Source organism: Malaclemys terrapin, chromosome 4, assembly GCF_027887155.1.
Source record: "Malaclemys terrapin pileata isolate rMalTer1 chromosome 4, rMalTer1.hap1, whole genome shotgun sequence".
In the NCBI taxonomy this organism is placed as follows: Eukaryota; Metazoa; Chordata; order Testudines; family Emydidae; genus Malaclemys; species Malaclemys terrapin.
In genome coordinates, this window is record NC_071508.1 from 67,820,121 (window position 1) to 67,841,832 (window position 21,712).

At 39.5% G+C, this 21,712-nt stretch overlaps 1 protein-coding gene across 5 annotated transcripts in view; it reads right to left on the minus strand.

The window, feature by feature from the left end:
• The window catches only part of ANO5 (anoctamin 5), a 101,092-nt gene that overhangs the window by 63,335 nt on the left and 16,045 nt on the right, over positions 1 to 21,712 (minus strand). For 3 of the 5 annotated variants that reach the window (XM_054026365.1, XM_054026364.1, XM_054026366.1), the window contains exon 2: positions 4,779 to 4,849. The exons of 1 other annotated variant lie outside the window; for it this stretch is intronic. In XM_054026365.1, the coding sequence (XP_053882340.1) occupies positions 4,779 to 4,849 (71 nt within the window). Of the gene's footprint in view, positions 1 to 4,778; positions 4,850 to 7,594; positions 7,640 to 21,712 lie in introns of all 5 variants that reach the window. One more of the 5 variants, XM_054026368.1, reaches the window with a different exon arrangement.

A 21,712-nucleotide genomic window follows, 5' to 3' on the forward strand; every position in this document is an offset into this window, starting at 1 on the left:
CCCGAGGCCTCGGCCTGCTCACTCCATCCCCATCCCTCCCTCGCTCACTCTCCCCCATCCTCCATCACTTTCACCAGGCTGGGGCAGGGGGTTGGAGTGTGGGAAGGGGTGTGGACTCTGGGCGGGGGGGGGAGCGGGAAGGGTTCGGAGTGTGGAAGGGGGCTCGGGGCTGAGCTTGGGGCAGGGGATTGGGGTGCAGGAGAGGGTGTGGTGTGCAAGCTCTGGGAGGGGGCTCAGGGCTGGGGCAGAGGGTTGGGGTGCCAGAGGGGGATGAGGGCTCTGGCTGGGAGTGCAGGGTCTGGGGTGGGACTGGGGTGAGACGTTTGGGGTGCATGAGTGGGCTCTGGGCTGGGGCCAAGTGGTTTGGGGTACAGGAGGGGGCTCCAGGCTGTAGCCAAGCGGTTTGGAGTGTGGGAGGGGGCTCAGAGCTGGGGCAGGGGTGCAGGGTCTGGGAGGGAGTTAGGGTGCAGGAGAGGGTTCCAACCTGAGGCATGGAGTTCGGCGGCGCCAGGCGGCGCTTACCTCAGGTGGCCTGCCCTGCCCTGTCTCCACGCTGCTCCCGGAAGCAGCTGGCATGTCCAGCCCCTAGGCAATGGCATGGCTAGATGGCTCTGCGTGGTGCAGTGGCAGTGCTGAGGGTGGGGGCAGCTCATGGCGCCCCCTGCCTCTCCTCTAGGGGCTGCAGGAATGTGACTGCTGCTTCCAGGAGTGGCACGGGGCCAGGACAGGCAGGGAGCCTGCCTTAGCCCGGCTGCATTGCCAGACTTTCAACACCTAAAATCTCCCGGTTTGGCTTCAGTAGCCTCTAGGAGATAGGGCCTGATTCTGAGAGACTCCCGGTGAAATTGGGTCCTTAGAAACACACACATATAATTTAAAAGACTTTCTCATCAAGCTGGGGACCTGAGTCTGTTCTCATGGCACGCTGGTGTAAAACATGAATAATTTCACTGACATTACTGGAGTTCAGAAGTGTCAAACTGATCAGAGATGGAATACCCTCTCCTCATATACTTAATTTGCAAGATCTTTTGCATAGATCTTATCACATGTCTGTGCACGTTGCCTTGGCACTGTCACTATACAAACAATAACAACAGGAAGAAATATGAATGGGGTTTTCAAAACCAGTCAGAACTGGCTCACACTGAAGTTAAAGATAAAATTTCCCTTGACTTCAGAGGCAGCAGAATTTGCCCAATGCTGAGTGCTTTAGAAATCTGATCTTCTATACATTTTCTGTACTCAATCTGTATACAGTATTTCTCTAGCAAAGTTTCACTGATGCATTTGGTAGAATTGTGCAAAAAAAAAAAAAAATCAAGAAATTTTTAAATTACAATTTTTAAAAATGTGTTTCTACTTTTTGAAACTGATCTGATTTTACACTTACAAAAAGTGGTATTTTGCATTTTTTCTACTTGAAAATAGGACTGTCTAAAATGGGAAAATGGGAAAGTAATCGGTGTTTGCTATTTCTTTCAGATAAAATTTAACTCATTTTGGGACATGTACCTCAAGGTGCTGACTACCTGCAGCTCACATTGAAGTCAGTGGGACAGACACTCAACTGGTGTAAATTGTGTAGCGTCGTTATCTACAATGGAACGATGGGAGTTTAAACTAGCTAATGATCTCGTTTAATAAGAGATGATGGTGCTGAGAGCCTTTCATGATGGAAATTTTAATTTCACAAAAACTTCACAAAAGACAAAATTTCTTACACATAAAATCACCCAAAATGATGAACATTTTGGAGCATAAATTTGCCAAAAAAATTCTCATCACTTTCACACAGCTCTAACAGGTTCACCACCTGATTTATGTGAGTAATGCTATTGCCTTCTATGGTGGTGAGGAACTTGAAAAAACCCAACAAACCAAAAAAATGCTATGTTCAAGTAACATTAATCTCTTAATTGAATCTATAGTAGCAGATAGACAAAGATTAAACTAAAGCTCCATCTGTAACCTACCCAAGTATACATATTGTGCAGATATCACAGAGGGCAAAGAACTGTGGTTGATTTGATTTCCCCTGTGCTACAATACCTGGTTTACTAATTGGTCATTCATTAAAAAAATCCATTTAAACTTCCCTTCTAACCCCAAAAATTTGGACTGTTTTTCTTTTGTGCCCTTTTCTCCTCTATTTCTGAAGTTAAAGAATTGGAAAGCAATAAAGTCAGTAATTCTCTGCTGCCTCACAATTTGTGTCATCAATTGCACCCGTGAAAAGTGATGTAAAATGCTACCAAATTGGAATGGTAGCATTTTACATTCACTTTCCACCATCTTTGCACTCATCTAAGTGACGAGATAGGATAAAATGCATCAGAGAATCAGGCTCATTATAACTTAAATCAGCTCCGTTTGTCACTTGTTTGAGTGCTTTAGAGTTATTTATGTATATCTTGGAGATTTAAGGATAACCGAGGTGAGATCCCCTGAGCGTCTGCCAAGCAGTCTATTTACAAAGATGAACATTGGACGCGACTGGTAGGCAGGGTTATTTTCTAATCCATGCTATGATTGCATCCAGTCTCAGATGACAGACTCATAGAAAGCAATTTGAAACACTGTCCTCTCTACTGCAGCTATTTACAAGAATCCCTGTCCTTTCCTCCCCAATCGGCTGTTTTCTGGAAACTGCTAAGATCTTCTTCTCCCATTGCACTGAAGGCATCCTGAGAGATTCAGGGAATTTAGTGCCTGTCATTTGAAAGCTACTGATCTGAATTTAAGAAAGGGCACGTTCTGCACAATATCAAACCCACATAAACACTGTGAAATAGAAAGTTCCACTTAAATGTTATCGGGCTTGCATCCTGCTTGGGAGAGACTGAGAAAAGAAGCAGATCAAGCAAGACTCCCCCGTCCCCCAAATAAAGTACCTAGTGAAATGAGAGGCGAAGTAATGTCAAAGTAGGTCACAAATGCAGGGAGACTGGAAAAATAAGAACAGAGTGGGTAAGAAAGAAAAAATAAATATTGTAGATTTTTGTTGCCAGATGAGCTTCTGAGTGGTTTTTTTTTTTTTTTTTGAGCTGTTTATAGTTTTGTTTTCTGTTTTTAACTAAATCATCCTTTGATAAAAGTACTGGTATAAATTACAGGGGGAAAATCACTCCATATGACTGCAACCCCTCCCTCAAAAAAAACCAAAACCAAATGAGATTATCCTTTCATAAGAAAACCTAAAATCCTAACAGCTCATCTAGATGACTGACCAAAAACAAACCCATAGGTTACTCTTCCACGGCGATCATATCAGTGGGTAGCGATCAATTTATCGGGGATCGCGATATATCGATCTCCGAACACGCCCCCCCATCGACTCCGGAACTCCACCGGAGCGAGCGGCGGTAGCAGAGTTGACAGGGGAGCCGCGGCCGTCGATCTCGCACCATGAGGACGGGAGGTAAGTCAGAATAAGATATGTCGACTTCAGCTATGGTATTCCCGTAGCTGAAGTTGCGTATCTTACATCAACATCCCCCCCTCCTCCCCCCAGTGTAGACCAGGCCTCTGTTCCCTTCCAAACAAAACAGACAGCCCAAGGGGAGTGATGTTTTGATATGCTTGCAAACTAAACCAAATCAAAGCTGATAGGTCTAATGTAAGGAGTATGCTGTCTTCTCATTTCTCCTTTAATGTTATGATTTAATTCCTTTCTCTAAACCCCTTTGCATTGTGCCTTTAAGTGGGACCATTAATATTTTCCTACTGTAACAATTTTTGAGGGACCAGTGCAAAGAAAATGGAAGCAACTCTGTGTAAGCCTTTTAGTGATAGGAACAGAGATTTCACCACCTAAATGGTTTAGCAGTAGTAGCAAAAGGCCTATCAGTGCCCAAGGTTTGAAGGATATTGTTTCAGCTTAGTAGCTCGTAGCAAGCATGTGAATATATTCCTAGGGCACATATTTCTCTTGCCGTGACACCTGAAACTCTTGGGGGATTAGATGTCCCAAGCATCCCCTAAAAATCATTAAACCATTATAAAAATGAATATCATCTTCAATATTGTCTTTTTAGATTTTTTTTTAAACTTGAATTAAAAAATAGGGAACATACACTTCCCTCTCTTTAAGTAAACAATGTACTGTATATACTTAAATGAGATACGGTGAGCTTTGTTACACGAATTATACCTTTTGTTATTGCACTACCTGGAACTGTACACCATTATACTGAACATATGGGCTCACATGTCCAAATTAGACAATTTCCTTTATCCTTTTCATGACCAAGTTCAACAGCTGTATCTCAAATAATTCCTAGGGCACAGGAATGCAAATACACCTTTTGTCTCTTTAATAGGCCAATATCATAAGGTTTTGTAACATATAGCAATGTGCTATGTTATCCTGTTTTGTGCTTATTCAGAAACATTGTGTTTTCCCAATTGCCAAGACACTGCACTGTGGTTCTCATTTCAGATTGATATTGGAAATACTTACAGTTGAAATTGCATGCCATATTTTTAATGTTGATATATTGTAACACTCTTTTTTGCAAGATTCAATATATAATCATGCTATGTACAGGGACAATATTAAGGTAGGATTTGCTCATCACAAAGCCAGTGAAGGAAGAAAGTGTTTGCATAGATAACATTATAAGTATTTAAATCAGGTTAGACAAACTAATGTCAATAGATCTAAAGGCATACTATTAATCAAGATTAAGTCCATCTCCCAAAGCGGTGCTCCCCTTCCTGCCTACAACTGATGTACACAAACTTGAAAAGTGAATGGCACATATCCTGTATCTTACCTCAGAGTTGCTTGGAAGTTCTGATTCTGTGTTTGAAATAGTTTCACACAAAGGTCCATTGCTATCTTCCCCTAAAGGGTGCAGGGGAAAAAAAAAAATCACATCAAAATATGTATTTCCTATTTAAAACCTTTTTATATTTGAAAGTGTAAGTGAAGCAAAAATTAAATGCATCAATCTAGAAATACTAATTTTACATTAAAAAAAATCAAAAGCCAAAGCTGGGAAATAGTTGTACTTCTCAACAACAACCAGAAACTTCCTTCACAGATGATTCCTGTAGCCTCGGAGACAAAATACTCCAAGTGCTGTGCTCAAGTTCCACTAGCTCGTTGTAACCTTGCAGTCACAGAAATAAATTTAACTCTGATAAATGAATGTCAGAAATCTCAGAAGATAAAATCCATTCTTGCATGGAATGTCTGATAGGATCATATCTATAAGGGTCACACATTGAGAACCCTGCTGCCTGAGTTCTGAAAATTCAATTTTCCCTGAGGATGTTGGCTAGAAATTGAAATTGGCCTGTCATTGTTGGGAAATCAATAGAGTACAGCTCTGAAACTTCACAAGAGGTCTTTGTGAATCACAGATGCCTGTGTAATGGAGATATGGCAAGAGACTCAGGAGGGGTAACTACAGCTCAGATTACCAAACTCCTTGTTTAAAAAAAAAGGAAAAGGGACTTCATGGTGTTACTTTGACAGCAGCACTGATCGCTAGCATTACCTACCACATGTATACTCAGCCCACAATACTAGTGCTTGGTGTTGATATCACTGTCATCTATCGCACCCACACCTGTGCTTGAACTGTAATACCAGAATGACTGACTGCCTCTCCTTGCTAGATGCTCTGCAAGGGCAGAGTTAATAAATATCACTACGGAGTTAGGGTTTATATTGGCTTTAACTCTAATAAGGAGGCTATGAACTCTGTCCCTGTTTGAGTTTTTTTTCTTTTATTAATGTTTAAAGGTTACTGACATGTCAACTTTTTTATTATATTCAGGTTTTATTCTAAAAAAATAATAAAATACATTTTATAGAATTTCCTTGTATTAAGAAAAAAAATAAATGTAGGGAAAAAGTGTGTGTTCCACATTCTGCTACTATGAACTGTATAGTCATATAGCGAAACAAGTATTCACTATAGGGTTGAAGTGTTGTCAATTCAGCCTTTCACTTTTACAAAGAGGCATTCTTGCACAAGGTTAACAAGACGGTTTATTTTTGGCTGTCCAGGGAAAAATATGCCTTTAAAAGAAACAAGAGAAATAAGAGAATTATTTGATCCACACATTGGAGCATTTATAGAGAGGGAAGATCATCATCATTTCCCTCTATTTCCAAGAACATAGATGTGCACAGGGTCTGATTTTCAGAGATGCTGAGCACTTGTAACTCCCATTCATTTGAATTTAACTGTGGGGGCTTAGCACATCTAAAATCAAGCCTATGCGGTTTACCAGAAGCGCTTGAAGAAACACCACAGACAAACATGTATTTCACTGAGTTGCTCTACAAGACGGAACGACAATTCACATCAAGTGCTGCATTATCAGCCTTTTTCCTTTCCACAAACTGTTCCAAATCTCAGTGTTGGTTTATTTGTGTATTTTTTTCCTCACTAGTATAAACCAAGTAACAAATCTATTACACTTCTAGTGCCTGCAAACGTATCCATATCTGATGCCAAAATCTCATCCGGTTTTCTCCAAAAGTTATGATAAGCAAGTCAGGGTAAAAATAAATTCTTTACTTTATCTTTAAGAGCAAACTTAATGCTCTTAAAGTAATGTGTGTCCATTTAAGCTTGTTTCTAAAATATATTCTTTATATTTTCACCATCTAAGGTGAAGAGATACTAAACAACGGATACATTAATTTACTATAACATCCAGAAGCTTCCCCATAAAACGTTATCTGAGACTTGGTCTACACTTAACATTTAGGTGGACATAGCTATGTCAGGCAGGGGTGTAAAAAATCCATATGCCAACCTACCCCCAGTGTAGATGCAGCTATGTAAATAGAAGAATGCTGCCACTGACCGAGTCACTGTCATTCAGGGAGGTGGTGTTCCCACAGTGTTGGTGCAAGCTATGTCCATACGATTCAGTTATGCCAGCATAGTTAAATTTGCAGTTACATATTTGCACAAGGTTTCAGCGCTGACCTTTTAATTCAGTACATCTTCAACACAGCACAAATACTCAACACACAACAGAAAACAGACCTGCACTTAACATGAGAGGCATGTCACAAAAAAGGACATTTGACTGCTTAGTATTCTTATATTTGTCCCATTTATTTGAAAAACAAAGCTGTTCATATCACAAAATACCTAAAGAAAGCTGGAACTTTAGACAATGACAGTCTGGGATGAAAGCCTTACAATTTTTAATCATGTTGTATTATCATGAATGTAGATTAGGAGAGTTTAACGCTAAATTCAAGGGAAACTATAACTCAGAATTGAAATATTAAACTGACCCATCATAACATAGCTGATTATATATGCTAGGAGTGAAAAGAGTTCTATCTGAATTTGGCAGTATTTGCATTTTAAAAAAAGTGTCTTTCCTCAATAGTATTAATAAGGACAATCTCTATTTCCAATCAAGAATTTACATTAGAATGTATGAGGTACATGTTATAAATTTAACATGGTTCCATGTATCTCACTGAGCTATGATCTGGTTTTATGAAATATCTATGACACAATTGATCTAAATTCCAAATGTGAACAAAGAGAGAAACTAAAAGATGACACACAAAAAAGAGAACAAGGCATATAGCTGGTTAGTACAATACCTGCTGACCTTGATGGCTTGAACTTGGTGAGAACTGCAATATTATCTTTAAGGGAAAAAACATTACAATAAGATCCAAAAGCCTGAAAGTCACATCCATTTTATATCATGATACAGTTAGTACAGACCTCTCCCGTTGCAGCAGACAAAGCTGCCATAACCAGAACAAGCCATTAGAGATAAAGGGTTATCAACTGAGCAAACAGCATGATTTTTATAAGACTCCCTCCTAAAATAAAAATCTCTAGTGTACATTTTTGTCCTTCACCCTCTTACACAAGCATCTTATTCAGCAGCCTAAAACAGCATGACAGCCACAACAGAAAGAAAAGGACAGTCACATCTGCAGTAAACATTACTTCCGCTTGCCAAAGATGACAAAAGAGAATGCATTTTTCCACACATACAGAGTACAACAGCAGCAGAGGCCCTGTTTTGCTGTTCAACATTAGATTGTCTAATAAAGGCAAACAGAGATCTAAAATTATAGATTCAAAGGAGTATGCAATGAACACATCTATTGGAAAATAAGTAGACTCATTCTACAATGCAGAATTCAAGCACATTAATTGCTGTCAGCCTTTGCAATGGCTCAAGCCATTAGGAAATAATCACAGGATAAACTACATCTATAGAAATCCACTCTAGAAAGATAAGGACAGGTTTCCACATTTAAATATGAGTGAATGTTATTGCCGCTCCATAGTCAGCAACATGGGGTTTCTGAAAGAAATGCCTTCCCACTACAACCACTGTCTCTGATGTCTCTTCAATTGGATACATAATTGAGGCTAAATTTTTCAAAAGCACCGAGTGATTTAGGACCCTACATCTCATTGTAAGTCAATGAGACTTATGAAAATGGGACTTAGACACTTGAAAATGTTATCCCTGAATCACTATACTCCCTCCCATGGCCAAAGCTGTCAGTTTGGTTGTACAAGCAGCCATTGTTTGCAGAAGGTGATAGTAGAAATGTATTGCCAACCAAATCCCAGGCCGTATTTCATTATCTGTATGTATGCACACCCATAGAATTTCAGGTACTTTCCACTTTAGTCACATCCCAGGATGATCAGACTGCTGTAAAATAGCCCATATAAGTCAACAGTAGGGAATAGAAATGTGGAGGGCATAGAGCTGCTTTGACACTTTTGTTGTTTTTTAGACAACTTACTGTATATAAAAAGAAGGTATTTATTCATTAGGGAGATCAGGTAATATTTTATTATAAATGTGCAAAATTTCTTAAGTAATTACAGTACAGGACGTTAGACATAGCATTCTACATCTTTACTGGAATTACACAAAAGGTCTTCCTTATGTGTGCCAGGCAAAAAAGAAATACAGTAACGAGCAAAAACCCGAAATAAAAGCAATTGCATTTCACATATCTGCATCTAAGAAATGGATTTTTTAGATAATTCAGTGTTTCAAAAACCCAAATATTGGCTTTCTTCTAAAATCTACCTACTCTTCTTAGATCCATCTCATTCCAGAAAGATCACTGACAAAATCCTCAATGGTTTAGACACCAGTATACTCACATATTTTCTACGTCACCAATAAAGTACTCTTCCAATGACCAAAAGGTGAGATAGTGCAGTGTGGCTGGTAGTCACACATTTGAAGAAGCAGATACATGGGTAGGAGACTAAATGAATGCCTTAGACTTAATATGATAACATGGTGAAACCAGGTAAATTCACTCTCATGGCAGAATATGTTTTTAATTAGCAAGTAAAAAAACAAATGCAAGATAAGAAAATCAAGGAAAAGCATCATAAAATGTAATCTGTTCATTTACCCTGACATGTGTAGTTTAACTGTATTTATAAGCTTCACAATATACTAGTATACATATGCAATGTATTTTGAAAAAGCAATGAAGCCTTAGTAAGGCAAGACCTCACTGTAGTTATGAACTACACCTCTATCCCGATATAATGCAACCCAATATAACATGAATTCAGATATAATGCGGTAAAGCAGCGATCCAGGGGGACAGGGCTGTGCACTCCGACGGATCAAAGCAAGTTCGATATAACGCGGTTTCACCTATAATGCAGTAAGAATTTTTGGCTCCCAAGGACAGCATTATATTGGGGTAGAGGTGTATTACATCTTTTCTGAGAAATGAGATGAACTCCATAGGACTAGCGCTACTGCTAGCGCTAGCCTGTGCAAAGTGTAAGCGAAGGACACTACCTTCACACCCTCCACACTAGCCAGCTGGTCAGCTGCAGAAATGAACATGCTCTGCACCCTGTTTAAGGATGAAATGGCAGCTTTGCTCCCTCAAAGCTCCATAAGATATAATGGGCCAGACCCTGGACTCAATAAGGCTCTAACCGTTCTATGTACCCTTAACTCTGGAATAACCAGGAATTCTCCTGTCACAGGCCACATCACCTTCCTGCCCTACTGTCAAGAGCATACTTACAGGCAGGGACATGACCAGAGTGATGCAGCACTCTACCTGTCTTCACCTGCAATAGAGACCTTTGAGGGAAGGTGTGACTAGGCATAATTTAGAACAGCCAGAAGTGGGGAAGCATAAAGGTGGTTTGAGGGCATCTTTTCTTTCATCTCTTATCACCCTGACTCATCTGCATCAAGTGAAGTCTTTAGCATAGCTGAGAATCTATCCCAATGCATCCTCACAGCTCCACTTCACTCCAACCTGGGGCATTGTCTCAGAGGCACAATTAATCCCTACAAAGTTAAGAAAATTACCAGTAAGCTAAAAGTAAGCAAAAAGCTCTTAGTGCCATGTGCAAGCAGCCATAATTTTATTTTACAAAGATTCTTTTTTCATTTTCCTACTGATAGCATGGATAAGTTAATATCAACAATGTTACTTAACCCTAATTAATCCTCATAGTTCTCCTGGGAAGTACATTTGTATTATTATCCTCAATTTACAGATGAGTAGACTGTGGCAGAGAGGTAAATGACTGCCCTAAGCCTACAAAGAAAGAGATGCTCAAAACCAGGATTAAGATGCAAGAGCTCCTGATTCCCAGTCCTGTGCTCAGACCTCATCACCTTCTATCAGAAATAACATATGGAAATAATAATACAGGTAAGCCTTGGGACTATTGTCAAGGTAGGCTGCCTTTTATACCTGTTAACTTTAACCGTTAGTTAACTGCCCCTTCCTGTTATCAAAAAACTGCTGGGTAAAACTTTAGTCTAGCTGCCATATTGATTTGTGAAAGTTTAGGGTTTGGGGCAAAGCACAAAAGTATGTACGCACAATATCTGCCACCCCAGATGCTACCCATTGGACCATCTAATGCAATATCTTGTCTCTGGTCATAATCAGTGTGACGAGTTTGGTCACAGAGACCCCCTTGAGACTGTCACGTGACATGCTGAGATTACCTCTGAGCCCATTTTCACTGCCAGCTTGGGACTCCAGGACCCTGCCCTGTTGAGAGAGACATGCTAGCCTGCTGCCAAAAACTGCTCAGCAGGTCACCTATCTCCAGCACCCAGACACCCAGTTTCCAACGGGATCAAAACCCCTAATAAATCCGTTTTACTCTGTATAAAGCTTATACAGGGTAAACTCATAAATTGTCCGCCCTCTATAACACTGATAGAGAGATATGCACAACTGTTTGCTCACCCAGGTATTAATCACTTACTCTGGGTTTACTCATAGACTTTAAGGTCAGAAGGGATCATTATGATCGGATCGTCCAGTCTGACCTCCTGCACAACGCAGGCCACAGAATCTCACCCACCCACTCCTGTAAGAAACAAAAGTGATTTTATTAAGTAGTAAAAATAGGATTTAAGTGATTTGAAGTAACAACAGACAGAACAAAGTAAGTTACCAAGCAAAATAAAACAAAACACGCAAGTCTAAGCCTAATACATTAAGAAACGGATTACAGATAAAATCTCACCCTCAGATGTTCCAATAAGCTTCTTTCACAAACTAGACTCCTTCTTAATCTGGGCCCAATCCTTTCCCAGGTACAGTCCTTGCTAGTTGAAGCTCAGGTGGTAACTCGGGGATTTCTCATGACTGGCAGCCTCCTTTGTTCTATTCCACCCCCTTTTATATCTTTGGCACAAGATGGGAATCTTTTGTCTCTCTTTAGGTTCCCACCCTTCCTTCTAAACGGAAAAGCACCAGGTCTGAGATGGGTTCCAGTATCATGTGACATGTTCGCATGTCCTGTGACACTTCATTACTCACTGGCTGGCACACACTTATACAGTGTTCTTTACTTACAAGTAAACAGGGCCATTTACAACAAATTGTCCTCGTCAATGGGAGCCATCAAGCTTCCAAACCACTATTAATGGCCCACACTTTGCATAATTACAATAGGACTTCAGAGTTATACTTCAAATTTCTAGCTTCAGATACAAGAATGATACATACATACATACAAATAGGATGAACACACTCAGTAGATTATAAGCTTTGTAATAATACCTTACAAGAGATCTTTTGCATAAAGCATATTCCAGTTACATTATATTCACAATCATAAGCATAAGAACATAAGAATGGCCATACTGGGTCAGACCAAAGGTCCATCCAGCCCACAGAGAGTGACCAATGCCAGGTGTCCCAGAGGGAGTAAACCTAATGATCAAATGATCTCTCTCCTGCCATCCATCTCCACCCTCTGACAAACAGAGCCTAGGGACACCATTCCTTACCCATCCTGGCTAATAGCCATTAATGGACTTAACCTCCATTAATTTATCTAGTTCTCTTTTAAACCCTGTTATAGTCCTAGCCTTCACAACCTCCTCAGGCAAGGAGCTCCACAGGTTGACTGTGCACTGTGTGAAGAAGAACTTCCTTGTATTTGTTTTAAACCTGCTGCCCATTAATTTCATTTGGTGGCCTCTAGTTCTTATATTATGGGAACAAGTAAATAACTTTTCGTTATTCACTTTCTCCACACTACTCATGATTTTATATACCTCTATCAGATCCCCCCTTAGTATCCTCTTTTCCAAGCTGAAAAGTCCTAACCTCTTTAATCTCTTCTCATATGGGACCCGTTACAAACTCTTAATCATTTTAGTTGCCCTTCTCTGAACCTTTTCTAATGCCAGTATATCTTTTTTGAGATGAGGAAACCACATCTGTACACAGTATTCAAGATGTGGGCGTACCATGAATTTATATAAGGGCAATAACATATTCTCCATCTTTTTTTTATCCTTTTTTTAATGATTCCTAACATCCTGTTTGCTTTTTTGACTGCCTCTGCACACTGCGTGGACGTCTTCAGAGAACCATGACGACTCCAAGATCTCTTTCCTGATTAGTTGTGGCTACATTAGCCCCCATCATATTGTATGTATAGTTGGAGTTATTTTTTCCAATATGCATTACTTTACATTTATCCACACTAAATTTCATTTGCCATTTTGTTGCCCAATCACTTAGTTTTGTGAGATCTTTTTGAAGTTCTTCACAGTCTCCTTTGGTCTTAACTATTTTGAGCAGTTTAGTATTATCTGAAAACTTTGCCACCTCACTGTTTATCCCTTTCTCCGGATCATTTATGAATAAGTTGAATAGGACTGGTCCTAGGACTGACCCTTAGGGAACACCACTAGTTACCCCCCTCATTCTGAAAATTTACCATTTATTCCTACCCTTTGTTCCCTGTCTTTTAACCAGTTCTCAATCCAGGAAAGGATCTTCCCTCTTATCCCATGACAACTTAATTTACATAAGAGCCTTTGGTGAGGGACCTTGTCAAAGGCTTTCTGGAAATTTAAGTACACTATGTCCACTGGATCCCCCTTGTCCACATGTTTGTTGACTCCTTCAAAGAACTCTAATTGATTAGTAAGACATGATTTCCTTTTACAGAAATCATGTTGACTTTTGCCAAACAATTCATGTTCTTCTATGTGTCTGACAATTTTATTCTTTACTATTGTTTCAACTAATTGCCCAGTACTGACGTTAGACTTACCGGTCTGTAATTGCCGGGATCACCTCTAGACCCCTTTTTAAATATTGGCGTTACATTAGCTATCTTCCAGTCACTGGGTACAGAAGCTGATTTAAAGGACAGGTTACAAACCATAGTTAACAGTTCCGCAATTTCACCTTTGAGTTCTTTCAGATCTCTTGGGTGAATGCCATCTGATCCAGGTGACTTGATACTGTTAAGTTTATCAATTAATTCCAAAACCTCCTCTAGTGACACTTCCTCAGATTTGTCACCTACAAAGGACAGCTCAGGTTTGGGAATCTACCTAACATCCTCAGCCATGAAGACTGAAGCAAGAATTCATTTAGTTTCTCCGCAATGACTTTATCATCTTTAAGTTCTCCTTTTGTATCTCAATTGTCCAGGGGCACCAGTGGTTGTTTAGCAGGCTTCCTGCTTCTGATATACTTAAAAAACATTTTGTTATTATTTCCATAAAACATATGGAGTGCAATGTCACAATCAGTACTTGATGTTTCAGAGAAAAGGGAAACATAATGTATCAGGATGAAATAATTGCATTTTACTAGACTCCCTAGCTATCATCATGCTCAACTACCCTGTTTCCCCGAAAATAAGACAGTGTCTTATATTAATTTTTGCTCCCAAAGATGCGCTAGGTCTTATTTTCAGGGGATGTCTTATTTTTCAGAAATGAAAAATGCCTTATTATCGGTGGATGCCTTATTATCGGGGGGATGCCTTATATTACAATGAGAGGCAAAACTGTAAGTAGGCCTTATTTTCGGAGGATGTCTTATTTTCGGGGAAACAGGGTAGTGAGACAGAATGTTATCCTAGAAGGTCTCTAAGGTAACAGCCTTACCAAATCCTACTCATTGTTCTAGTTGCATGGCCTGTTCTGATACAAAAAGTAAATTAAAATTCACATCATGATAACCTACCACTGAGTCAATGAATTACTTATCAAAAGGTTGTCTTGTGTGCCATAAGGATCACAGTGGAATCTGTGCCATACTTACCAGTGAGTCATGGTCTGACTAATTTCTATCTTTGACCCAGGCGTCTGATTCAGCATTGTCACTCAAAAAGACAGGCATGCCCAACAAACATTGCTCAGGTTTAAGGTCACTAGAAAAACATTAACATAAATGTTTATAGGAAAATCAGATGCACAGAAATCATGCAATAAATGCTAACTCCACAATTCTGAGTTCTGAGAGAGAGAGAAAAAAAAAAAACATTACTGGCTAATACAAAGATGTAATGAAATAGCCACAATCAAAAGAATACTGACAACCAGTTAGGGCCCCAGTATGTACGTTCCTTTAAAGAGGGTCAATCAAATGTAGCATCCTTTTATTATAAATATCTTTAAAAATACTATTGGGATACACTGTGACTCTGAGTATTTGCCTGCAAAAGAACATCCCGGGCCCCCTTTCACAGGCTACCTGGATTTTGGATCCAGGTGCATAGCAGGTAGGTCACCCTGGACCTCTAGAACAGGTGGGCTGGGAGAGGTGGATCTCTGACTCCATTCAGCATGCTGACCAGCATACTTAAGTTAATGTGGGGAGTGTTGCAACTTGTTGCTTGCATAAGCAATAAATTACTATCTGAATCTCTGCAAGGGGGAAGCAGAGTGAATTGTGCCTCTGAAGCATGTCTCTGAGACACAATGCCTCCCTGGATTACTCCTAACTGGTGGTTTACACACATTCAGAGCTGTGCCTAAATACACAATCTATTTCTTAGTAGATTTAAAAAACATTGTTTGAGTTCCTAGTGATGTCAACATAATTTATTATGTTTGTCTTGGTAGGCATAGAGTCAAGCTTACCCTGGTACAGCTTCACAGAAATCAATAGAGTTATGGATGAATTTAGCCCTTTAACTTAAGCATGTGTCCCCAAACTCAATTACACATGCACACACAGAAACTAAGGTACTGGATCTACTCTCCTTAAGTAATTTTTTTTTATATAAATCATACTGTTCAGCCCTAAAAGCTACAGCACATCCACTGTATGAGCAATCATTATATTCTGGAAAAGCTGGCCCAATTTTCAAACTAATACATACACAGAACACGAGACAGAGCAAGTAGCACAGCCTCCCTTAAAGATATGATTAAGAAGCTAGCACATCTGAACTGACACTTATAAATAATCTATAATTAATAAATAATAATCCTAAACAAATGCTAATCAGGTTTTTCTCCCTGCCTCTTTCTAGAGATTGCAGAGAAGTCCAGTTAACACAACAGTTAAAAATAATATAGCCTCATATAAAGGGCCCTTGTATCAAAAGAACTGAATTTCTATCAGACAATACATTAATATTGTACATAAATAAGCTACAAGAAAATGTTATGTTTCTAAATCAGCAGAAATATAAACAAAGTGTAAGGAAGGAACTGAAATCACCTCTTATGTTGCTCATGTGATTCATGATAACATAGTTGATGCAAAACCTCTCTTAACTAGAGATACCTGTTTTCCTGAGCAGCTAGGAATAAGATGCTGCTACAGACATTTATACTGATACCACTATTTTGTAATGCAATATTAGTACTGTACTGCATGTCTCATCTCTAAAAACCAAGCCCAAATTAACTTTAAATATACTCGCTCGCTACAGTGAATGCAGGGATAAATTCTGCTCTGACATCAGTGTAAATCCAGACTAATTCCATTAGCAGAGCAGGAGTCCCCCATAGGCATCTCGGATGACTCAGGAGGAGGCCTTGAGGGTGAACGTGCTGGAGCAGGAGCTGTGCCTCCTTTTCAAAGGGTGTAGCAAATGTTATCTGCTGCACTGACACTTTCATTTACAAAAAGTGCTTTATTTTTAAACTTTGCTACAAACAAGCCTCCTGAATTGTTCCAAAGAACAAGGTGTTACTCAAATACAAGAAACAAAACTTACAAGAATGATAGTGTGTAACAAGGCATCAACATACAGGAGAGAGAACAAGGCCTATTCCCAGTGCTAGCAAAATCTCTTTTATCATTTTAGAAAGAATGCCAAGGGCAGCTCCAACATGTTAAATTGATGCAATCCAGAACAATATGTCAGAAAGAAAAAAAGTCTATCATTGTGCAATGTATTTGATCTCCTACACAGTATAGGTCAAATCTTAAAATCCTTACTCAGTTTTTAGTCAATTTTATTCAGGAAAAATTCCCATTGCAATAAATGGGAATTTTGGCAAAGACCTTGGTTGGATTTGACCCTTTGTGTCTCTCTTTTATACTCTTTGGTATAAAAGGCATCAGCTTTGGAAATGGTCTGTTTTTAGCAAAAACCCACAAACAAGGGTCTAGTGGCACATTACCTACATGGTATTTTAATGTGGTGGTGCTGGCAACTCTTTTCAACAGCAAACAGTATTTGAATAGCTAGCAGTGCTGGGAGTTCTTTCCATGTGGGCTATAATAAAATATCATTCCGTACATATTATATGTTACAAGTATCATCAGCTCAACATTTTGCAAAATGATACACATCTACACTGATAATCTTATCAATTACAGTTCCAAAAAGGAATATTCTAAATTGTGGTAGTTGGACATAGGGAGAACCTATAGTATTTTTAAACTGCTAGACATTTAGGTAGTATTTTAAATAAAGGGGAAACAAGATGCTGAAGAAGCCTCCCAAGGGCGGAGTGGCAAAATACCAAACACTGGAATTCCTGAAAAACTGATCTAATTCAGCATTTCAGCTGTAACAACTACTATGCACTTGTTTTCACTGTAGTGTACTGCTTACGTCTTCTATAGCCTCAGGGCCAGATGTGTCTATTATTACGTATGTGGCTGCACAAGAAGAGGAAAATGCTCTGGATACCTGCTTAACTTGCACACATAGAGACGTGCCAAGGACCACCCCAGTCTTTATATTCAAGAGAAGAGGTTCTTCATGAGCATGCAGCCATGATATACTGCATACTCCAAAATCCCCTGAAATCACTGGAGTTATAGTGGTGTAAAATTGAAGTAACACAGTGGTTAATTTTATTATTATTTGTATTATACTGGTGTATAGTGGTCTCAACCTGGTGGGGGGTCCTATGCACTAGCTACTGTACAGACATAAAGTAACAGTCACTGCCACAAAGAGCTGACAGTTTTGAAGACTGTAACAGCTGGGTGTAATGAACAAGCAGAGTGAATGGGATAACTATAATAATAAGATGGTTTACACAGACTGGGTATGTGTACAATTTGTAGGTGTAATAAGATGATCAGAAGCAGTAAAGACAGAACCAGGCCCTAGATTTACTGTTCACTAGACAAGTTTTTTGCATTTCATTCCATTTCGACATTGAAATTCAACTGGTCAATTTCACATTATATTTTTCTGCACTTTTTGGTTCTTGGGCACAAGTTTGGTGATCTATTCCATTGGTTTTCCTGTCCTCTCCAGAAATATGAGTAAAATCCAGGACCTCTGGAAGTCATTGGGAGTTTTGTCACTGACTTCAATGAGCCAGGATTTCACTTCTATGTTTATAATCAAAACAGCCATAACAAAAACAGAACACAAAATTGTTTTTGTTGTTTTGTTTTGTTTGGGGTTTTTGGTTTTTTTTTTTTTTAAAGAATTGCATTAAAACCTTCCTATTTCTATTTGGTTTTGTAAACTCCCAATTTGGAAAACTCATGTTTTGTGCCCAAGATACTGTAACAGAGATGGGATGACTTTTTGGGAGCTGGCACTAGATCCCAGATCATCTCAGAAAAAAATCTTTCCCATCAATCAATAAGATGATTTGGGCAATGGACCATGGTCCTCAGCGCTTACAGTATCTGGTATAAGCATTAGTCTTTAAAACAAAGTGAAGTGATCACAGACATCCAACTTGACAATGGCCTTGAAAATGGATGTTTACTATACACGTGTCTGTTACAGTTTTTACTTGTCAGCATGATTCATTTACAGAACACTACAAATTTGCCAACTCCAGGCTCTCCAATATCCTAACTCATAATTAAGAAAACCTCTTTGAGTAGCAAACCACAGGGCACTCTGTAGTTTGAAGACAGACTGTAGAAAAATTAAAGGCCTGACTATGATATATTTAGACATGCTGCCTGCATATGTGCCCCACCTACAGTTTTCATGGCTTGATGGTGTTCTGCTCTCTTGCCAAGTATTTGATAATGCTGAAGTTTCGCAGTTATCCCTATAACCTTGCTGAGAAGGCCACATCATCTCCTAAGATTTTGTTATAAAACTGCACCACTCCTAAAGAGATTCTTGCTTCTTAACAGAACATGCTTGGAAGCTTTTAATCAGTCACAGATACCCAAGAGGGTATACATAAAGGTTCTGACCATAATCAAGAACTCCATGCAGATTAATCAGTGTGGTAAATTAATTAAATTTTGATATTACACTTATGTTCATGAGTAACCCATATGCTCCTTTAAAATGTCTGTTTTCAAACTGAAGCCTGAAATTATCACCATTTACACTAGCAAGATAAAATGTGACAGCTGTTCTGGCTGAGAAAAGACTACAATTAGTTCCTTACCCTACATTTATTCTTCATCTATAGATCTGTGTGTTACTGTTACATTACAAATGCAAAAACAAACTTTCCAAGGGTTGCACAGTAAGGTCCAGATCACAATTGGGGAAAAGGGCACCAGCAGACCTTTCCTCCTTGCTTACTTACTAGGGGCCAGCAACAATCAGTGGGAATTACAAGCACTCCACTAATATAGCGTTGACAGTTGTACATGGATCCCCACAGGAACTGAGGAGGAATAGGATGAAACCAGGCACAGATTTAAAAATTTTATTAAGATGATGTTAAAAAAAATTAGTGAACAGAGTTTGAGCATAGAAGTTTCTGGTTATCAGGGAATAACAAAGATTATCGAGGGTGCAAAGTTTGGTTTAAGATAAGGTGGCATGAGGAATACATAATCTGCAATATCCCCGATTGGGGGTAAAAGGAATCTAGCCCTAATATAACTGAGCGTGAAGATGAACTCAATGGCCCAAATTTTGCTCTCAGTGACAATCAGGATCCAGACACCCCAAGGTGAGAACAGAAGGTTTAAACTCTAAAAACAAGCAGTTAAACCAACTGATTGTGTACTGTGTTATGCTACTATAAAAGTATATCAAGTAAAAAATTTTCTGAACGCTTGTAATGTTCTGAACTTAATAGTCATTATGAGATATGTATATATGTTATGGTTATGAATGTATGTATACATCAGTGGTTCTAAATCCGCAGCCCAATCAGCACACAGCTGCAGCCCATGTGACATCCTCAGGGCCATACAGATTGTATATATAGTGTGTGGATGTGGTCCACATAACAGAGAGAGCTGCATATCTGGCCCACAATGGTAAATAGGTTGAGAACCACTAGTATGTATCATATATAGATTGTAACTGATATGATTGTAATTGTGGTGCAGCTTCATCATCACCTCACAATAGGGCAATCAAGCAAGGAGAGGCTACCTCCCAAGGGTAAGGAATAGCTTCCATACCAGGAGAGACTAAGAAGATTAGAGCTGTTCGGCTTAGAAAAGAGAGGATTATGGGGAAATATGATAGAGGTCTATAAAATCATGAATTGTGAGAAAAAAGTGAATACAGAAGTGTTATTTACCCTTTCACACAATAAAAAAACAGGGGTCACCCGATGAAATTAATACAAACAAAAGGAAGTACTTTTTCACACAACACAAACAAACCTCATTGCCAAGGGATGTTGTAGTGACCAAAAGTATAACTGGTCTCAAAAAAGAACTAGATAAGTTCATGGAGGATAGGTCCATCAATGGCTATTAGGCAAGATGGCCAGTGACGCAACCCCATACTCAGGGTGACTGCCAGAAGCCAGGAGCAGAAGGCTGAGTTGGATCACTCCATAATTGCCTTGTTTTCTACACTCTCTCTGAAGCTCTGGTGCAAGTCACTGTCAGAGACAGGATACCAGGCAAGATGGACCATAGTCTGACCCCAGTATGGTAGCTCTTATGTTCTTTACCAGATGAAACTGACTCCCAGCACCTAGCTATTGTACAGCTCAAGAAAGAGCAACAAGAAAGCATCAAAGCACATGGAGAGAGCTTGAAACTGAAAAGAAAACCCCAGTCTTCGAAAACTAAGCAAGGAGGGAGTTTTCCCCTTTGAATATTTACAGTGACTGAAGGGGAAAAAAACTGCAAACCGTTTTAAAATGGAAGGGGTTTGAACTGAAAATTATCCAGAAACTGAGGGACAGCCTTGAGGAGTGAAACTGTCTGTGGAACACTGGATCCCCCCTATAGTGAGGGGGTTTTGCTGGGAAATTATTTAAAAGCAATAGATAACTTATATTAGAAAAGGGATTTTATCTAATATGGAAGTGTAAAGTCACTATGTTTATTTTCTGTGTAACTTGTGTATGCTTGTTTTCTTATTATTTCATCTTTGAATGTGTTTTTTCTATTAAATAAATGTTTGTTTATTTATACCCCGAGCAGGTCTCTGGTGTGAAATCTGTGTGTACTGTGTATGCCCAAGGGAACAGATAACTGGGGGATTGGTTTCTTACCTTCGGAGTGACGAACCACAGGGGAACGGTCCAAGTGTCTGGTAATTAAGAACCTGGTGAGGATTGATTTGGAAACACACAGGACTGGGAGGGCTGTTGGTGTCACCCTGCAAAGAGTAACTAGGCTGGTGAAAGCCAGGGTGAAACCTTATGCTTATGAGCTGGCTACTTGTGGCAGGGATCTGAACGATAGCCACATGGCACAAAGATACCCCGAAGCTACAGGGTAGGTGGTGACAGAGCTCCTGACCAGTTTGGGTGATCCCCAAAACATCACAGTCATCCCAAAGTAAATCCAGAATAACTCCACTAAAGTCACTGAAGTTAGGCTGGACTACACCAATGTAAAAGAGAGCAGAATTTGTTCCTAAATATGCAGGCTCAGGCACCACCCAGGGCACTTCATCTTGGGAGTGAAAGGAGATGTTTCTGCTACCCGCTCTTGAGAAACACACACACCGCTGCAGGGTTACCTCCCAAAACGTATATAGAAGCCAGCCCCATCCATCTTAGGTATTTTGCAGCATCCCTGAGCATGATATCTAAATACCCACATTACAATCAGCAACACCATAAGTGGCACTAACCTGAACTCTTT